The 18,969-nt window shown below is 42.8% G+C and overlaps 1 protein-coding gene across 1 annotated transcript; it reads left to right on the forward strand.

The window, feature by feature from the left end:
- Positions 1 to 4,142: 4,142 nt before the first annotated feature.
- On the forward strand, positions 4,143 to 16,179 carry LOC124016185 (low-density lipoprotein receptor-like). The gene is made up of 18 exons (XM_046331723.1): positions 4,143 to 4,426; positions 9,081 to 9,206; positions 9,331 to 9,453; positions 9,631 to 10,008; positions 10,144 to 10,266; positions 10,375 to 10,497; positions 10,677 to 10,796; positions 11,163 to 11,288; positions 11,415 to 11,586; positions 11,737 to 11,964; positions 12,080 to 12,198; positions 12,315 to 12,454; positions 12,590 to 12,731; positions 13,013 to 13,156; positions 13,271 to 13,519; positions 13,660 to 13,734; positions 13,864 to 14,027; positions 14,170 to 16,179. The coding sequence occupies exons 1-18, from the start codon at positions 4,369 to 4,371 to the stop codon at positions 14,200 to 14,202; spliced, it is 2,643 nt and encodes an 880-aa protein (XP_046187679.1). The 5' UTR covers positions 4,143 to 4,368; the 3' UTR covers positions 14,203 to 16,179.
- The last annotated feature ends 2,790 nt before the right edge of the window (positions 16,180 to 18,969 follow it).

Below are 18,969 nucleotides of genomic sequence, written 5' to 3' on the forward strand. Positions count from 1 at the left end.
GTGGCGTTTGTGGATGGAGCGAGACATGATGTCCCAGATGTGCTCAATTCGATTCAGGTCTGGGGAATGGGCGGGCCGGTCCATATCATCAATGTCTTCCTCTTGCAGGAACTGCTGACACACTCCAGCCACATGAGGTCTAGCATTGTCTTGCATTAGGAGGAACCCAGGGCCAACCGCACCAGCATATGGTCTCACAAGGGGTCTGAGAATCTCATCTCGGTACCTAATGGCAGTCAGGCTACCTCTGGGGAGCACATGGAGGGCTGTGCGGCCCCCCAAAGAAATGCCACCCCACACCATGACTGACCCACCTCCAAACCGGTCATGCTGGAGGATGTTACAGGCAGCAGAAAGTTCTCCATGGCGTCTCCAGACTGTCACGTCTGTCACATGTGCTCAGTGTGAATCTGCTTTCATCTGTGAAGAGCACAGGGCGCCAGTGGCGAATTTGCCAATCTTGGTGTTCTCTGGCAAATGAAAAATGTCCTGCATGGTGTTGGGCTGTAAGCACAACCCCCACCTGTGGACGTCGGGCCCTCATACCACCCTCATGGAGTCTGTTTCTGGTCGTTTGAGCAGACACATGCACATTTGTGGCCTGCTGGACGTCATTTTGTAGGGCTCTGGCAGTGCTCCTCCTGCTCCTCCTTGCACAAAGCCGGAGGTAGCGGTCCTGCTGCTGGGTTGTTGCCCTCCTAAAGCCTCCTCCACGTCTCATGATGTACTGGCCTGTGTCCTGGTAGCGCCTCCATGCTCTGGACACTACGCTGACAGACACAGCAAACCTTCTTGCCACATCTCGCATTGATGTGTCATCCTGGATGAGCTGCACTACCTGAGCCACTTGTGTGGGTTGTAGACTCCGTCTCATGCTACCAGTAGCGTGAATGCACCGCCAGCATTCAAAAGTGACCAAAACATCAGCCAGGAAGCATAGAAACTGAGAAGTGGTCTGGTCACCACCTGTAGAACCACTCCTTTATTGGGGGTGTCTTGCTAAATGCCTATAATTTCCACCTGTTGTCTATTCCATTTGCACAACAGCATGTGAAATTTATTGTCAATCAGTGTTGCTTCCTAAGTGGACAGTTTGATTTCACAGAAGTGTGATTGACTTGGAGTTACATTGTGTTGTTTAAGTGTTCCCTTTATTTTTTGAGCAGTGTATATTCAGTATCCACCCAAAGTATGGCTTATCTCGACCTTATCCAATTGTCCAAAGCCAAAACACTGTAAAACAATTCTAAAAGTGGTATGCTTCCCTCCCATTAGAAATAAAGCTATGCTTTTGTATTGAGATATTAGAGCCATGTGTTTTCTGGAGTTTGACAGTTAAGTCTTGGCAAATAAATAATGGCAGTCCTTCCAGTTGGTTGGTGATGGATTGCCCTGTAGTCTACAGACTGATGTTTGCTAGGTGAAGGCCTCCACGTGAAACATCAGACTAGGCTACACGCCAAGAATCATGTGCTTTCCTCATTTTAACTTTATAATACATCTAGTGCAAGGCACCCGATGTCTACGCAGCATATGCTTTCCAGGTCTGTCAGGATGGATCACTGGGCCAACAGGCAATTGGAGGGATTTTGCACGCCCAATTTTTCAGTTTTTGATTTGTTAAAAAAGTTTGAAATATCCAATAAATGTCATTCCACTTCATGATTGTGTCCCACTTGTTGTTGATTCGTCACAAAAAAATACAGTTTTATATCTTTATGTTTGAAGCCTGAAATGTGGCAAAAGGTCGCAAAGTTCAAGGGGGCCGAATACTTTCGCAAGGCACTGTAGATTTTTGTTTGGGATGTCCGCCAGATCATAGGATGTTCTCTTGATTCTCTTGTGTGGGAATTTGTGGGAATTTGACCATTTCCCTGCTAAGCATTCAAATTGTAACAAATACATTTTGTGTGTAAGGGAAAATGTATGGAGTAAAAAGTACATACTTTTCTTCAGGAATGTAGTGAAGTAAAAGTTGTCAAAAGAAAAAAATAGTAAAGTACAGATACCCCCCAAAAATGATTTAAGAAGTTCTTTAAAGTATTTCTTCTTTAGTACTTTACACCACTGTTGTCCTCATTGTTTACATAGGCTGCAGTGGGAGGGATTGCAAATGGTGAGATGCTGTAGGGGGCGGAGAGATGGGCTAGTTGGCAGTGGGGATGGTGCACTTTCTGGTTTCAGGTGAAAATACGATGGAGTGATACAATATGCTCACCTTAACCTCCACTCTGAATGAATGGCTTTGTTCCTGCTCTTTAAGAACTGTGTTTATAGGAAACTGAATAGATGATATCTGAAGAATGCTTTTCCCTGCAATGAGACATATCTGCCCAATCAGCATTCCAATAGCGGGAGCAGTGAGGGCAGCACAATTAGTGACAGTCTCATTAGGCACTTCTGTGGTTCTCCTTTGCACAGTTTCAGAAGCTTTCATGCCCCATGGCGGGCTATTCAAGGGCCGGTCACTGAGAGGACCCACTCTCACCAGAGGGCAGAGAGTTGGGTGACTGTCAACTCCTATTAATGGTCTCAAATATTAGGTCAGCTTTCTCCGAATCCATGTGAAGGAAATACATCTCAATCCTGGAGTAAAAACCAATTAGCAATGATTATTTTGTAAGGTATTGTAACATGAAATGTAATTGTTACTCTTTCATCTTGATGTAGTGTAGTATGATCCAAATCTGCCTGACATAATCTTGATTACATCTGTGTTACCACTCCCTGTTACTAAATAAAACTCCATTGCTTCAGAAGGAGAGGGTAATAGCTATATAATCTGCTGTCATCATCAAAGCCTTGGCTTCTCCTGCCATCTTATTTCCAGCTACTGTGTGTAGCTAGACACAATTAGATTACAGTTTTTAGCTTGTTGTATATGTATATATGCCATTTAGCAGACGCTTTTATCCAAAGCGACTTACAGTCATGTGTGCATACATTCTACGTATGGGTGGTCCCGGGAATCGAACCCACTACCCTGGCGTTACAAGCGCCATGCTCTACCAACTGAGCTACAGAAGGTTCTAGTTGGTCTGAAATAAGATAGGGAGCTGTAGTTAGTTACTGGTTGACAGAGGCATGGCAGGATGTCATACTACTACTGGTCGGTGCAGCAGACCCATGAGAGCTAGAGCAGTTTGACTTCTTGTTTTGCTATTATTTGTGTTGTCACGCATTGCTGCTCTGACCATGAGGGAAAAGCACAGTCGTTTGGCTGTGGCATTTTTGTGTTTTGTATAAGAGATGGTGCGTCATTGTACACTGATGGACATTGGATAGATCAATATTAAAAATAGATAGAGCAAGTACAAACTAGAAGAGAATTAGTCCTCAAGGCCATCATGATAGATCTGATCACATGATCTGTGCTTATTGTTTGGTTCACTAACATCCCATTTATTTTTCTTCTCTCCCCAAACTCAGTGCTGTTGTATTTCATAGGCTGTTGGGGTTCCTTGAGGTTGTCCCCATGTCATGTTCTGTTTGTGTCTGGATTGAGCTGAGTCATGAAATTGTACAGTTTTATCAAAATGTCACAAGATAGTTTTACTGAGATATGTAGAACCTATCACTATTAAGAATCACCTTTATAGTTACCACTTTTACCAACACCCACGGAAAAGCAAGCAAATATGTTTTGACCAAAACTTCAAACAATTTTTATCTATTGTTTTGACCAGGGAGATCCTGCTTTTGAATACTTACAAGTGCCTGTCAGAATGAGTTTATAGACAAATATTGGTATGTCTAGGCCCCCCTCTAGTGTGTGTGTGTGTGTGTGTGTGTGTGTGTGTGTGTGTGTGTGTGTGTGTGTGTGTGTGTGTGTGTGTGTGTGTGTGTGTGTGTGTGTGTGTGTGTGTGTGTGTGTGTGTGTGTGTGTGTGCGCGCGCGTGTGTGTGTTCGGTTCGTGCATGGAGCTTTAAGAATTAACTCAAGACACACATACACACACGCACACACAAAGGGTTAAACAGTAGTAAAATAGAGCGTCTGGAGACACGCCTTTCGATAGTGAGGCTCTCTGTATTCCAGAGATCACACCACTCCAAACCCCGCCCTATGCTTCTTGGGCTCCTCCCGTTCCAGCCCACTCCTGGACCACATTGAAATTGCTCTGATGTTGCCAAACATGATTACACTGTCAGGAGCATCCTTGACTAACCTCTCGTCCCAAGCGCATCTTAATCCAGAACATAAGAGCAGAGGAACTGAATAGCTTGGAAGCAGTGACTTTAAAATAAAACAATCGTTTTAACTTGGTAAATGAATAACCATATCATATACATTGTTATAGCTGTGTCATTGTGCCTTATTGACAGTCAGAGTAAAGTGTAAATCATTTGAACAATTTGGCTGCAGACTATGGGACGGCTGCTGTGCGTGCTGTTGGTGTTCCTGGCTTGCTGTGTTGTCAAAACAAGTAAGTATCTTTATTCTAACATAGGTCTACTCTAGTGTATCGTAAACTTCGGGAATAATTCCCAATTAATTTGGCTTATTTGTTATTTGTTCCATTAATGCATAGTGGCAAAGTAAGTATATTTTTTAAACATAGCCTACCGTCTTGTTAAATATTATGTCTATCGTAAATGGCAGTTATCAATCGATTTGAAATGTTTAAATAGCCCACTCTTGGACATCGCCTGATGCACCACGACGGGGGAGGGGGCCAGTTATTTGTAGAATGTAGGTCAAATTTGTGTTGCATCTTGAAGAAGCTGCGATAATGTGCAACACAAATAGTTTCTTATTATTATCAGAACACAATGTGTAGGCGATTATTTATTTTGTCATTGCACTCACATTTATCTTTAGATACATTTACATTATCTATTTTTACCGGCATTTGTATGATTTAACTACGTTCACTGCCTCTGATTTGTTGTTGGCCATGAGATTCCTTGGCCAATCAGATTTGAAAATGTGCAACATGACGTTTCCGAAAGCTTGTTGTGGTATAGGAGCCGGGTCGAGGCTAAATTATGTTTGCGTTTTAGTGCATGTTGAGAAGAGCAGCAGTTTACATTTTTGCGCTATTGTGCAATACTTTTTTGTGTAAGACAATTATTTTGTTAGTAGGCTATTGTTATCTTAAAGCTATAATCCTTCATTGCTACATCAATTTTAGTATTTATAAATTAAATGGATAGTACGGGAGAGTCGGAGTCAGATGAACTCGTGGATACCATTGGCCAGTATGAAGGAAGTCTGAGGTAGTTTAGCGAGCCAATTCTAACTAGCATTAGCGCAATGACTAGAAGTTTATGGGTATCTACCTAATTATATATACACCCATTGATTATATTTTTATTTAACTAGACAAGTAAGTTAAGAACATATTCTTATTTACAATGACGGCCTACCCTGGCCAAACCCGGACGATGCTCGACCAATTTAGGTACTCCCAATCATGGCCAGCTGTGATGCAGCCTGGAATCGAACCAGGGACTGTAGTGATGCCTCTTAGCACCCAGATGCAGTGCCTAAGACCGCTGTGCCACTTATACATACCTAATGAGCTTAGTCCAGCTGTTGTACACCATCAGAACCCAAAATGTATGTGTTTTTTTTTACCTCCAATGTTTGTAAACAATACAGGCTAAATGTAAACACACCCTGCATAGTCTCAAAACATGGTTCAGATTATAATGTTGATATCCTGGATGGTCAGTCCTTGCATCTATAGTCTGGCTATGTCTATGAATTTGAGAGAGGTTACATTTCTTCAGGCCTATTCCTCAGCTTTTTACCAAAACTCAATTGCAGTTGTTCAACTGCTCATTCTAGCTTTAAAGTGCAAAAATCTTCCAAATTCAGGAACAGCAGATTACAAGTGAGTTATTGTATAATTAGGCTACATAGCAAGGCTGCAATAGACTAAATGTGTTCTCAACTGATGCAATAACCAGTCACATTGCAATCTAGATTCTCTGGTGTTCACGCATGTTTTTGACTCTTTCATGATGTATAGATGGCCCTATGACATCATTGTGGTGGGCCACCCTGAGAATGAAAGGAATCCCTCTTGCCCACCTCCACAAAGCAGGACTTTCAAGTATTCCTCTTGAGGCAACATTCCAACATATTGTTTCAACACCATCTGCCCTGTATGCAATAACTTCCAGTGTTAGTGTTGGGACCAGTATGGAAATGTTTGGGTAAAAGTGCCAGGAACGGGTTGGAACTGGCTCTCACACTCCTATCCATTGACACAACAGAGTTGTGTTGTTGTGAGAGCATCAGCAATCTGAAACAGTCTGTGCTCATTCTCACATTGTCTATTGTCTTATCAGGAGGAGCGGACATCCCTCATATTGCGCAATCTGCAACGTGCATATATATCGAGAATGTGACATCGAATGGGAGACTCACACTGGGAACTTGATTCGATCTATTTGCAAATAATCAGAAAGAATACAGTTTTTGCCATGACATTTTCTGAGGGCCTAAATGGAGAGTGCTGGGCGATAAATAAAAGTAGTTGCAGAATGACATGCCCCATCTCAAAAAATATCTGTTCCATCACCTATTTAGAAAGTGGTACTGATTAACTGTAAGCCTGTGCAAATCACTTTATCATGCTATCTGTAAACCATGTCCATGCCTTCTAAGTGTCATATGAAGAGATTTTGACTTCATTAGCCAGCTTCAACAGCTCATCAAACAGTGGGCAGAGCTGTTTCCTCTCCTCCAGCTTGTCCTGATAGAGAACGGAAGATCAATTAAACACACCACACATCAGAGGACAGACAAACAAGTATGCCACGTTACATTTCTCCCCAAGGTTAATCAGTAAACCTTGTCAGTCCGAGCCTTTGATGGACTGAACTTTAAGCCTAACCAAATGTTATTGAAGGCAGGGCATTCGCCTGCATCTGACCATCATTTCTCTCTGAGAATGAGGACAGGTGGACATGATAAAGTGAGAGAGAGAGACTTTGATAGCTTTTGATTAGAGTTTTCAGGTATTAAGTCAATATACTCACCTGGCCCTAGAGGGTCATATTGTGTGAGTTACTAGAACACAAACTGTTTTCCAAGGGATGGCAGTGTGAAATGTGATCACATCTGGGTATTCTTTTATGTTGTGTGGGTATTCATTCACTTGTTGTTTTGCTCTTATTTTGTGGCTAGTCTTGTTCACTGACAAGGGAACTCTATAGATAAGACAACCAGGTAAGATAAGATTAAAGTCACTAATGATAAAACCTTTAAAGAAAGGGAGTGCACATGGAAGAGGGTGCCACCAATACAGCCACCCATAGTACACTCTTATATGGGGACAGCTGGGTCCAGAACTGGAATGGCATTAACCTGTTCAGCTGTGGAGACATGGTGAATGAGGACATTGACTTCTCATGTTCATACTGTTTGTTCACAGAGTCATATCTGTACTAGATTTCCCCATTTAATTTCCATCCACTTTCCCAGATCTGCTGTTGACATCTGTTGAATAGAACGGAACGAAAAGCAACAGAACTGCTCTGTCACAGTTTATGACCAAAATATCTCAGTAAAGAAAATTTAGGCCAAACTATCAGCCTTCTGTTAAATGAGCATAAATTGTTAAATCTTTCCAAATCCCCTTATTTACATTCTTGAAATAACATGGCAGTGCTATTCAGTAGGTATTATTGTTCCTGCAACTGAAACCGTTGGTGAGAAACCTCACCCAGGAACTGTTCTGTTTTGAAAATCCATCCCCAGTGGTCAGTAAAAAGAGTACCTAGCCCACTATTGTCTCTACTGTTATTATCATGCAAACCTTCCGCTTGACCCAATCAGCTACCAGTGGTGTGATTCAAGCTCCTCCCTTTGGTCAAGCTCCTCCCTTTGGCTCCTATCAGAAACAGGTGTCCATCCAGTGTTTTGAGGCCTAAGTGCAGGATAAGGAATTCCCAGTGGCATCTGGACACTGCTGTGAGTCATCTCTGTGGCCAGGGGCACTTATATACAGTACAGTGTCTTAATTGATTCTTCCAGTTGACTAACTAGGGTGATTTAGATAGGGGGTTGGGTGGAGAGCTGTAGGAGGTCTAGAAGGTCTTTGTTTGATGGATGAAGAGCATTCAGAACTGCATGGAGGACAATGAAGATGTTAAGGAGAAACATAACATCAGCCAGTACTGTATGTCTATGATCTCTTCTCATTTGTCTTCAGTCACCACCACCCAATTACTGACAAAAATGTACATTCTCCACTACCAATGGCAGGTGTAAAATTTGTGTGTGTGTGTGTGTGCATGTGTCAGTGTGTTTGAGTTGTATATTCTCCACATTCCTCCTCTATAGGCAGGTTGGAATTTGCATGTGTATGTGTCTGTACATGTATATGTGTGTATGTTGAGGGAGAGGGTCATAATGGGCCTCTCCCACCCATCCCCCTGCCTCTTTGTTGATGTGTTACCAGCATCCCTGCCATAGCCCACCGAACAGCCATCCCCTCCACCACTCACTGTCACATACTGTATGACTGCAAGCTGGGAAATGAGACCCAGAAGATGCAACCTGCTCTAGCACTTTTGTTTTAACTCTATATATTCTGATTTATGGTCTGCTCAAGTATTTGCCTCAGATAGCATCCACAGAGTTACAGAAAACAGAGACACTTTTTCCTTTTCCTGTGGTTTATTATGTCAGGATACAGGTGTTGAAATAATGTATTGTGTTCTTGACTGACCTGACAGTATGTAGATGATAAAGCAGAGAAATACCACTGGTTGTCCTATCCTGCTAAGGCTTTTCAGTGTCATGGGCTTGTCTTGCCACGCAACCCCTCTCGGGAAAGTGTCTAATTTGTGTACTTTGCCAGGAGTACCAGTACCAGATCAATATGCAGCTATATACAGTGTCCTCTCGAAAGCATCTGGTTTGTGTGCTTCCCAGAAATAAATAGAACAGCAATTGGTTTCATTCATGAGAGATTTATTGTCCCATTTTACATTGTATCCGGGGTTGTAAATGTTATTCAGTTAAATGCTCCTTAAAGCCCATTTTGATTTTGAGATTTTGTTGTTCACCAGAATGAATAGTCATGGACTGACCGTGTGGGTACGTGTGTTTTTCCCTTATAGACACAGAGACAGTATGTGGGATCGGGCAGTTCCTGTGTGGGAACGGGAAGTGCATTACGCTGAGATGGGTGTGTGACGACACAGATGATTGTGGAGATGGAACTGACGAGCTCCCCGGAACATGCTGTGAGTAACACATACCGCCGTAGCTAATAGGAATACAATAGAGGATTGAACCACACTTCTAGTTCAACATCTTTTTCAGTTTCAGTCACTGATGGTTGTTCTCTCTTTTCGGTTGCACCTGTAGCGGCCAGAACATGCGGAACCACAGAGTTCAGCTGTGGTGGACGTCTGAACCAGTGTGTTCCCAGTACCTGGCTCTGTGACGGCAAAGCAGACTGTGAGAATGGAGCTGATGAGGAGAGCTGTGGTGAGTGGTCCTGTCTTCTCCACTCTCTATTGTACCTTTCTCCCCAACTTACCTCCCAACATTTCCCCTTCTCTCATCTACTCTCTCTTTTCCTTCTCAGTCCCATTCTTTCCCAACTGATATAAGCCTGACAAATGAGGCTCCCCTCTAACACACATGTCTCTGTTCCTCCCACAGCGCCCAAGCACTGCACAGATAACAAATTCCACTGCAGTAACGGCCAGTGTGTGTCGGCCTCCTTTGTGTGTGATGAGGAGTTGGACTGTGATGACGGGAGCGACGAGGCTTCCTGCCCACCCACCACCTGTAGCTCCACCTCCTTCCAGTGCAACAACTCTGTATGTGTGCCGCACCTGTGGGCCTGCGACGGAGACGCTGACTGCTCGGATGGCTCTGACGAGTGGCCCCAGAACTGTGGGACGCGAGACCCTGAGGGTGCCCCCAAGCCCTGCTCCCTTCGGGAGTTCCAATGTGGCAGCGGGGAGTGTATCCACAGCAGCTGGAAATGTGATGGAGGATTCGACTGCCTGGATCGCTCTGACGAGACCAACTGTAGTGAGTACATTCCCTCTCTCTTATTACCCGTTTATTACTTCTGTTAGCTATATTTGCTTTAATATTTTCTGTCTTTAATATGTAAGTTGTGTATGAATTTTTGACTGACCTCTCAATCTCTCCTTTTCTCCATAGGCCGCCTCACCTGCCGCCCCGATGAGTTCCAATGCGGTGATGGCACCTGTATCCACGGCGGGCGCCAATGTAACCGCCAGTACGACTGCAGAGACTTGAGTGATGAAATGGGCTGTGTCAATGGTAGGCTCTTGCCCCACATAAAGCTACTACCTCTGCTTCTACTACTGTGACCTACTGGGATGGTAATACTACCTTTGTGTTATAGTCACACTCTCCTCTCCTCCACAGTGAGCCATTGCAAGGGTCCCACCAGGTTTAAGTGCCGTAGTGGGGAGTGCATCAGTATGGAGAAGGTGTGTGACAAGCAGCGTGACTGCAGGGACTGGTCAGATGAGCCTCTCAGGGAGTGTGGTGAGTATGAAGATGGAACATGTACTTAGGGGGAATGTTGTTTTGCCTATGGTTAGCTTCTCACGTAAAATGAGTTGGATGGAAACCATGGGAATGCTATCTAGCTGTGGTTGCTGAAAGAACGGAGTTGTGGACTGGTGTTGAACTGTCACTTTTCTCTCCTCTAACCCTCCCTGCAGATTCCAACGAGTGCCTGTACAACAATGGCGGCTGCTCACACATCTGCAATGACCTGAAGTTCGGCTATGAGTGCCAATGTCCCACCGGCTACTACCTGACGGACAAGAAACGCTGTGAAGGTAAAACTCCTTACAACTGCAGCTGCATGTGTGTCCACAGAGCTCAAAAAGTTGGCTCAATCAGCAGCCATATTGGATCTGATGTCCGTGCCAATGTGGACTTCAGACTGTACATCCTTTAGGCCTAGAGCCAGGCGATGTGCCCATTGATACCTTTGCCTTAGTTCAACCCTGTATGGCAGTGTAAGCTGGTTATAGTGGGGTGAGAAGGTCTCTGTCCTGACTGGACCACTTCCCTGTGGAGCCATGATGACTCAGTGCTGTTACTGTCACACCCCCTTTGTCTGACCCTATGCCACCGTTTACCTTCTCCAACACTGTGCCAGCTACACAGACGTCATATCTGTCCTGTACCTCTTTCCACAGATATCGATGAGTGTGCCAACCCAGACATCTGCAGCCAGATCTGTGTCAATCATATGGGCAGCTACAAGTGCGAGTGTGAGGAGGGCTACCAGGTCGACCCAGCGACCAAAGCCTGCAAGGCCATCGGTAAGTATTGGTCCTAAGAAAGACTGAATGCTTACTTTGCTCATGTTTTGATCAAGTTTATTTAAAAAATGTCATGGGTCATGCATTGCAGTTATTGGAACGATACTCTCTCGTCTGATCACACAGGCACTGTAGCCTATCTGTTCTTCACCAATCGCCATGAGGTGAGGAAGATGACACTGGACAAGAGTGAGTACACGCGTGTCATCCCCCACCTGAAGAATGCAGTGGCTCTGGACATGGACATGGTTGCCAAGGAGATTTACTGGTCTGACCTCTCCCAGAAGAAGATCTACAGGTGAGCAAAGCTTCCATGTTACCTTTATCCATAGAGCCCTGTTGTATTCCTATTGCTCCCAGTGATATCTTGATGATGTTGACTAGAATGATGATGATGGTATAATAAATATATTTTCTCTCTATTTTCCACCCTTCTCCTACAATCCAGCACCTCAATGGACTTGGCTGCAGACACAGCGCAGCACAAAGTTGTGATTGACAGCGACATCGAAGCTCCGGAGGGCATCGCCTTTGACTGGGTCCACGGCAACATCTACTGGACCGACAGCATCCGCAGCAGCATCTCTGTGTCAACCGCCAACGGGAGCCGCCGCAAGACTCTCTTCCGGAATGACCTGGCCAAGCCCCGCGCTATTGTGGTCGACCCCCACAGCAAGTAGGTATCACACATTGGCTTCAGGGTTGAGCACAATGACAGAAACATTGAGCCTACACAGGATATTTGTTGAATGATGACATGCTTCAATAAATGTGTTCTGCTGCCCTCCTAGCTTCATGTACTGGACTGACTGGGGAACTCCAGCCAAGATTGAGAAGGGAGGTCTGAACGGAGGAGACCGTGCTGCTCTGGTCACAGACAACATTGTGTGGCCCAATGGAATCACCCTTGGTGAGCACTTTCATAACTTCCTACCTTTGTGTGTGAGGGTGCGCATGCATAATTGTGTGTGTTTCTGCATGGTCACTCTGGTCTGACTAGTTTCTCTTGTCCTATTTCCTGGTCAGACCTGCTGAACCAGCGGCTGTACTGGGTGGACTCCAAGCTGCACACCCTCTCCAGTATCGACGTCCAGGGTGGCGGCCGAAGGACACTCATTATAGATGAACACAGGCTAGCCCATCCCCTAGGCATCACTGTGTTTGAGGTGAGTGCCAAAATTACAACTTTAACTTTTAAATGAGGCACTATGAAAATAAGTCTGAAAATAACCATATATATTTCATATGTTTATGCAGAGATGAGAAATGTTTAAATGGAGTACTGTGTATTCTGTGTGTAGGAAAGAGTGTTTTGGACAGATGTCAGCAACAATGCCATTCTGAGTGCCAACCGTGTGACAGGCAGGGACATCAAGCCTGTGGCAGAGCACCTGGTATCCCCAGAGGACATTGTGTTGTACCACAACCTCAAACAGCCAACTGGTATGTATATCAGGTCTCTCAGATTTTTAATCTTCCCATAGTTAGTTAGATCAGTAGTTTGTTTATGTAAGAGTAGCCATAGAGTTAGGAACCAATATGTTTTGGTGTAACGGTTGCACGTCAGGGATGCATTTTATTCAAAGTGCTATTTTTGTGTCTGGAGCCTCAGACTATTACAATTAAGTTACAATGCTGCAGTAGCATAGCAATAGCAATGTGCTTTCTATTGAGACAAACCAGTCCCCAGACTTAATCCCCTCCTCCCCTCTGCCCCACTCCAGGCAGGGACTGGTGCAAGGTGGCCAACGGAGGCTGTGAGTTCATGTGTCTGGCAGCCCCCCAGGTGGGCCTACATTCCCCCAAGTACACCTGTGCATGCCCTGACAACATGCTGCTGGCCAAAGACATGAGGAAATGTGTACCAGGTATATATCTAGCTAGCACCCTCAGCCTCTCTATGTAGCATAACTCAGGGGAAATATATGATCCCTTGCTTCCTGTATAATATCTAACCTAAGTGTTATCTTTATATTGACCAGCTGTACCAACACCTGCAACTCCAGTCAAGCCCATTGTTCCCTCCCCCAACCCCCCACCGGCACCCGTCCGCACCTCCCCTGCACCTCCAGCCCGCGCCACCACTAAGGCCCCCATCATCGCTACCACAGTTACGCCTGCGCCTCCCCGCACTACCAAGCCTGTGCCACGCAACCCCCAGCCTGCCCAGCCAGATACACCCAGGATCCCCCAGGCCCAGACTACCACAGTGCCTCAAGTCACCACTCAGGGTAAGCACAACTTAAATGTGTGCTCTCATTAAATGCAGGAGTTATCAGCAATGAATATTTTGAAAGATGAAACTTTCCTGGAACATCACACTTTGACATGGTGTATCATTGATCTAATTTGTTCTTGTTTTGCCCTTCAGACATCCACCATGAATTTGCTGCTATACCCACAGTCCCTTCAACCCCTGCAGCTTTATACATCGCGCTGCCTATAGGTAAATTGCTTTAACATCACTGACTTAGACACACAGTTAGCATGATTATTACACACCAATAACGTTAAAACCCCACTTTAGCATCAACAAATACCCTCTGACCTGTATGTCTCTCTCTCTGTCCCTCAGCCATTGTGTGTCTGGTGGCATTTGTTGCCGTGCTGCTGTGGAGGAACTACAGGCTGAAGAACACCAACACCATTCACTTTGAAAACCCAGTCTACCAGAAGACCACTGAAGACCAGGTGCACATATGCAGGAGCCACAGTCCAGACGGCTACTCCTACCCACCGGTAAGAGGCCAATCTGTCATACACACTCAATCTCAATGTCACTTGTTTGTGTTTTTGTATTAGCATATGTAGCCTATGGTATGTTGTACAGTAGCTGTAGGTCAGGGACCTAATGTATTCCTCTTTGTTTCCTTCCCCTCAGAGACAGATTGTGAGTCTTGATGATGAGGCTTGACCGTAGTGCTGCCGTTCCCTGCCAACACAAACGCTTTCAGAGGAGAGAGCAGAAGAGTAAGAGAGACATTTTATATAAGCTACCTGGACAATCTTTCTTTTTTTTTTTACCTCACAACCTCAAAGACATGAGAAGGCAGAGAACGTGTCATACCGCTGACCAAACCACTGTGTGCTCAAAGACAAAGAAAGAAAGAAAAGCAGGAAAAGGAGGAAGATTTCTCATTCATGTGTCTTTCTTGCCCATTTGTGCACAATCCAGAGCCATAAGAGACCATCAACTCATCTCCACCAAGCTTGAGTTTTATTGGCCAATTCTACACCATAGTATTTTTCTCAGAGACGATTTGTCTGAACTGTGAAATGTTTAACAAATGCAAGACTGTTCAGACGTTGAACCACATTATGAAAGAACAGTAATGTAATTGTAATATTTGAGTGTTTTGTGTTTGTGAAGAAGTGCCCTTGATATAAGAGGTGACAGCAACTTTATTTAACACCACTTAGAATTGAGAAAGATCTCTCTTTCTTGTTATGTAGAATTCATAAATGAGGTATTGTAAATAACGTAGGTATTTATTTGACTTATTTCTGAGACTGACAAAATGTTTAGAAATAATGAGCGGATCATATCATTTACTATGTCCAGACTCATTTCTTTGTTCCTGAATTGTTTTAATATCAACATCTGATAACACCTGAGCCACTTGTTGAAATGAAACCCTTTGAGAGTGAATGTCGTCTTGAATTCTATAAATGAGCCAATTTTACCTCTGTATCATCACCAGACAGGGACAAAGTCAAAGCATAGCTTTTTATACCAATCGTCCACATTGCCTCACTAGTGGAGCACGATCCACATGGACGGTTAAACACACTGACACTTATACTGTATTTCTAACACTATTGCTGTGGGAACATTCAATTTCCCTAATATGGTGTTTAATTGCAAGCCAAGACAGTAGATTTAGGACAGTCTGTCTGAGATGTATCTTTCTCATTTTCTCCATTGTCTTCCTTTCTGTCATCCACTCCTTCTCAAGCTTCCCTTTCTTTCAGCCCAACTGTGTGAAAGCAGTATATAATTGTGTAATTCTTCTATGACAGAAAGCCTTAAACCATGTTCATTGTTCATGTGTCATGCGACAGTAGTACACAGACTACACTTTTAGAAAAAAGGGTGCTATCTAGAACCTAAAAGGGTTATTGGGCTGTCCCCATAGCAGAACCCTTTGAAGAACCCTTTTTGGTTCCAGATAGGACCCTTTTGGGTTCCATGTAGAACCCTTTCCACAGAGGATTATACATGGAATTCAAAAGGGTTCTATACCAGGAACCAAAAAGGGTTCTACTATGGGGACAGCTGAACCATTTTAAAACCCTTTTTTTTAAGAGTGTAGCAAATCATGTCTCCATTCAGGTTCAGAAACACAAGTTGCCTTTTAATGGTTTTCACAGCATTGTTTACTGGAGAGAGAGATTTATTTGCAAAAACGGACTATGACAGTTCTAGGTACTGGAATAGAAGCCATCCAAGTGCATTATATATCATGCTGATAATCTTTTAACCAGATGATTTATTCAAATACTCATGATAGTGTTGAGGTGGCTTTAGGCCACAATGTTTGACACCTCTTTCTCTGAGATCAGAGGGAAATTAATGTGTCTAACTGTTTACAATGAAATGTGTTTGACTTTGAGGATGTCACAGTGTTACAGGTATTAGACAGACAGAGTTTGGGTAATTACATATGGCCTAAGCCTAACAAAGACATTTCTGTTGAGTCATTGAAAGTTTTTGTTTATATCTGTTGTGTTTTTTTTATGTGGGGTTGGGACTAAACATATTGTTTAATTCAATAGCCATATGGAATAAATCCAGAAATTTGTGTTAACTAACATCAACAGTGCAGATCACGTGTATGTAAATATTATGTTCATAATGTATTTGTAAATATTCATTAAAAAAAATTGGTCATGACGTCCCAGTGTAGAATTTGTACACCGTTAAACATTTGATGTACATAAATAAATGCTTATATTTATTTTAGAATCATTACACTCTGATTGGTACTTTACTTGAAGCCTGAAGTTTTGGTCTGATAAGCCTTTTTGTGTTGTAAATGTGTCATACATACACAAAATACAGGTTACAAGTTAACTGTGTTAATAGTGTTTACTGCCTTTGGTTTTCCATAATTAATTAATATTGAGATGCTTTAGTAGTTTCAAAATAGTCACCTTTCACATAGATCTATTATACTTTATAATTCCACCAGATTTTTAGCACTAATTTGAGAATGACATTTTTCCGGAATTACATTTCTTTATCCTTTTAGATAATAAGGGCACTACCAATGGCTATTACATTAGCGGGATGACAGCCTGTTGAATAACACAAACGTTCTGTAATTCCTGACAGAAGCATGGGAGGTATGATGTATTTATTTATGAAATTGTATGATTGTAAATACACAAATCACACAGGTGTTTTATATTCCCGTTTTATATGGACTCAGGCGACTGATTTTTAGTGTGAGCTTGTTTTTGTCTTAAAGAAAGAAAAAGGAGCACTCTGTTTCTGCACAGATCTGATTATTTATTGACGGGACGTAGGCCTACTTTTTGTTCAAGCTGGGAGGTAGTGTGTATGGGGACTTTCTTTCCATATGTAGACTGCAATATCTCATCTTCATGTCATATTGCCACCAGCTTTCTGGTCTACAAAGTCATAAGGACACCAGTTTATGTCAAAGCTACTGCACAAGAACACTTCAAGAGAACACTTTTCACAGCACACATCTCCAACTGAAACAATTTTTGCAGATTGTGGTGGCAGCCTTAGAAAACAGTGTCCAAGTATAACAGGAACAGCATACAAGAAAGAAATGAGGTCTCAGGCTATATCGCTCAAACTGTCTATGTGTCCTGGCAGCAGGCTCCCTACTGTAGACAAAGTTCAAGGCTGTGAAGGGAGGATAAATGATAACATACCAAGAAAACACACACACACACACACACACACACACACACACACACACACACACACACACACACACACACACACACACACACACACACACACACACACACACACACACACACACACACACACACACAGTCACGTCTGTACTTATGAATATACAGTAAATACATAAAAAACATACAAACACACATACATCTCTATTCCATTCAGGTTGTGACTCTGGCTGCCATCGTGAAAGATGGAAAATTAGGAAAATGAGGAGAGTCCCCATCCTTATTAGACTGTCATGGGTGGTAACTGACCTTGGACACTAGGTTATCATGTTACAGTAGGACAATACTGCACACACTTAAAGATAAAGTAGATGTTGGGTTTGGATCACTGGCTGAATAATGTTGACTAGCTGTCAGTAACTAGGACACTTATTCAGCTGGATTTTTAGCCTCCTTTTGTTTGATTACTTTACTTGTGACATTCATCCAAACTAATAACTTCTCCCTGGAACTTCATTTCCTAACAGTGTCCTAGACTGGTTGTTTTTGTTGGCATGATGCTTTTTTGAAGCAAAGAACCTGAGGTTGTCCTTAATCATTAACATAACAACATGAGTTCAGTACAGTTGAACTGGAGCTGGAGTTTATTAGTGGTATAGCAGAGTGTAAAACTGTAACAAACTATCAATAGGGGCAGTATTCTTTATACTGGTATTCATAAAGATTGGTGTAGTAAACAGTTTACATCATCAGTGGAGTTAACATGAAATACAACCTATCTATATGGAAACATATTAACCATACTCTCTCATTTTACGTAAACATTACAGAAGAGATAAATGGTGAGGCCATCCTGATGGTTTTTTGTGTACATTGAATATCTGCCAATATTCTATGCAGAGGTTGGACGTATTCACTTTTCCCAGAAGGGGAAGCAGTGGGCGGGGGGTGGAAATAGGCCAGGACACTGCTTCCTTCTGAAACCTGTTGATGTTTTGTCCATTGTTTACCTATATATCATGACATTTTTAGGTGAGCCCTCTCGCATAATGATGACATGATACAGTGCCATTCTACACATCAGAAAGCATTGATTTGTAGTTTTGCTTCCAGTTAAATTCTTCATCCCTTCTTGATCTATTTTCTTCAGATGAAGACAATCTTCATCTAATTTTTAACTCCAATTTATACCAGGTCAGGTGAGAAAAACTCCTGAGGCACAGGGTAGGCTATTATAAAAGGATACATAAATTACACCAATTTGGTGCCTTTTGAGATGGTTAACTTACTTGGTTTAAAAAAACTGTTTGATTTCACTTCATTTTAACATTCTGCGATAAAGAGCACATGTTCAACTTAATAAAAAACGAGTTTTCCCAACTCCATAGGTTCAAAAACTAAATTACTACAGTAAGTGGCACTGACTCCCAAAGTAACAGGGTTGAAGATGTAATCTTAAATTAGCCATACATCCCCTTGTGACAGGGGAAAAGGAAACTTGTTCTGTGCCACAGGGAGGTGCAATTGAATGCAAACAAAAATTACATTGTTAAAACATTTCTAGCTTGTTTATCAATGGGTAACAGGGTTGACATGTTATGCTCGAACCACTCAGTTCAAAACACCAGAAAATGGCCAAAAAGAGTAGAACCAACTCACTTTCTTGAACACTATGATTTGATCATTAGATGTTAAGTAATAGTTTCACCATATTAAAACGAGAGTTCAGTTCATGTAATAGTGTTGAAATGAGGGACAATTCGGGTTTTTCTTACCTTAAAATGAATCA

The sequence above is a fragment of the Oncorhynchus gorbuscha genome, linkage group LG26, assembly GCF_021184085.1.
Source record: "Oncorhynchus gorbuscha isolate QuinsamMale2020 ecotype Even-year linkage group LG26, OgorEven_v1.0, whole genome shotgun sequence".
Taxonomy (NCBI): domain Eukaryota; kingdom Metazoa; phylum Chordata; class Actinopteri; order Salmoniformes; family Salmonidae; genus Oncorhynchus; species Oncorhynchus gorbuscha.

Coding starts and splice junctions, on each gene's coding strand:
- LOC124016185 (XM_046331723.1), top strand. CDS start 4,369: ATGGGACGGCTGCTGTGCGTGCTGTTGGTGTTCCTGGCTTGCTGTGTT. Junction 4,427..9,080: donor TTGCTGTGTTGTCAAAACAA/GTAAGTATCTTT, acceptor TTTCCCTTATAG/ACACAGAGACAGTATGTGGG. Junction 11,289..11,414: donor CAAAGCCTGCAAGGCCATCG/GTAAGTATTGGT, acceptor CTGATCACACAG/GCACTGTAGCCTATCTGTTC.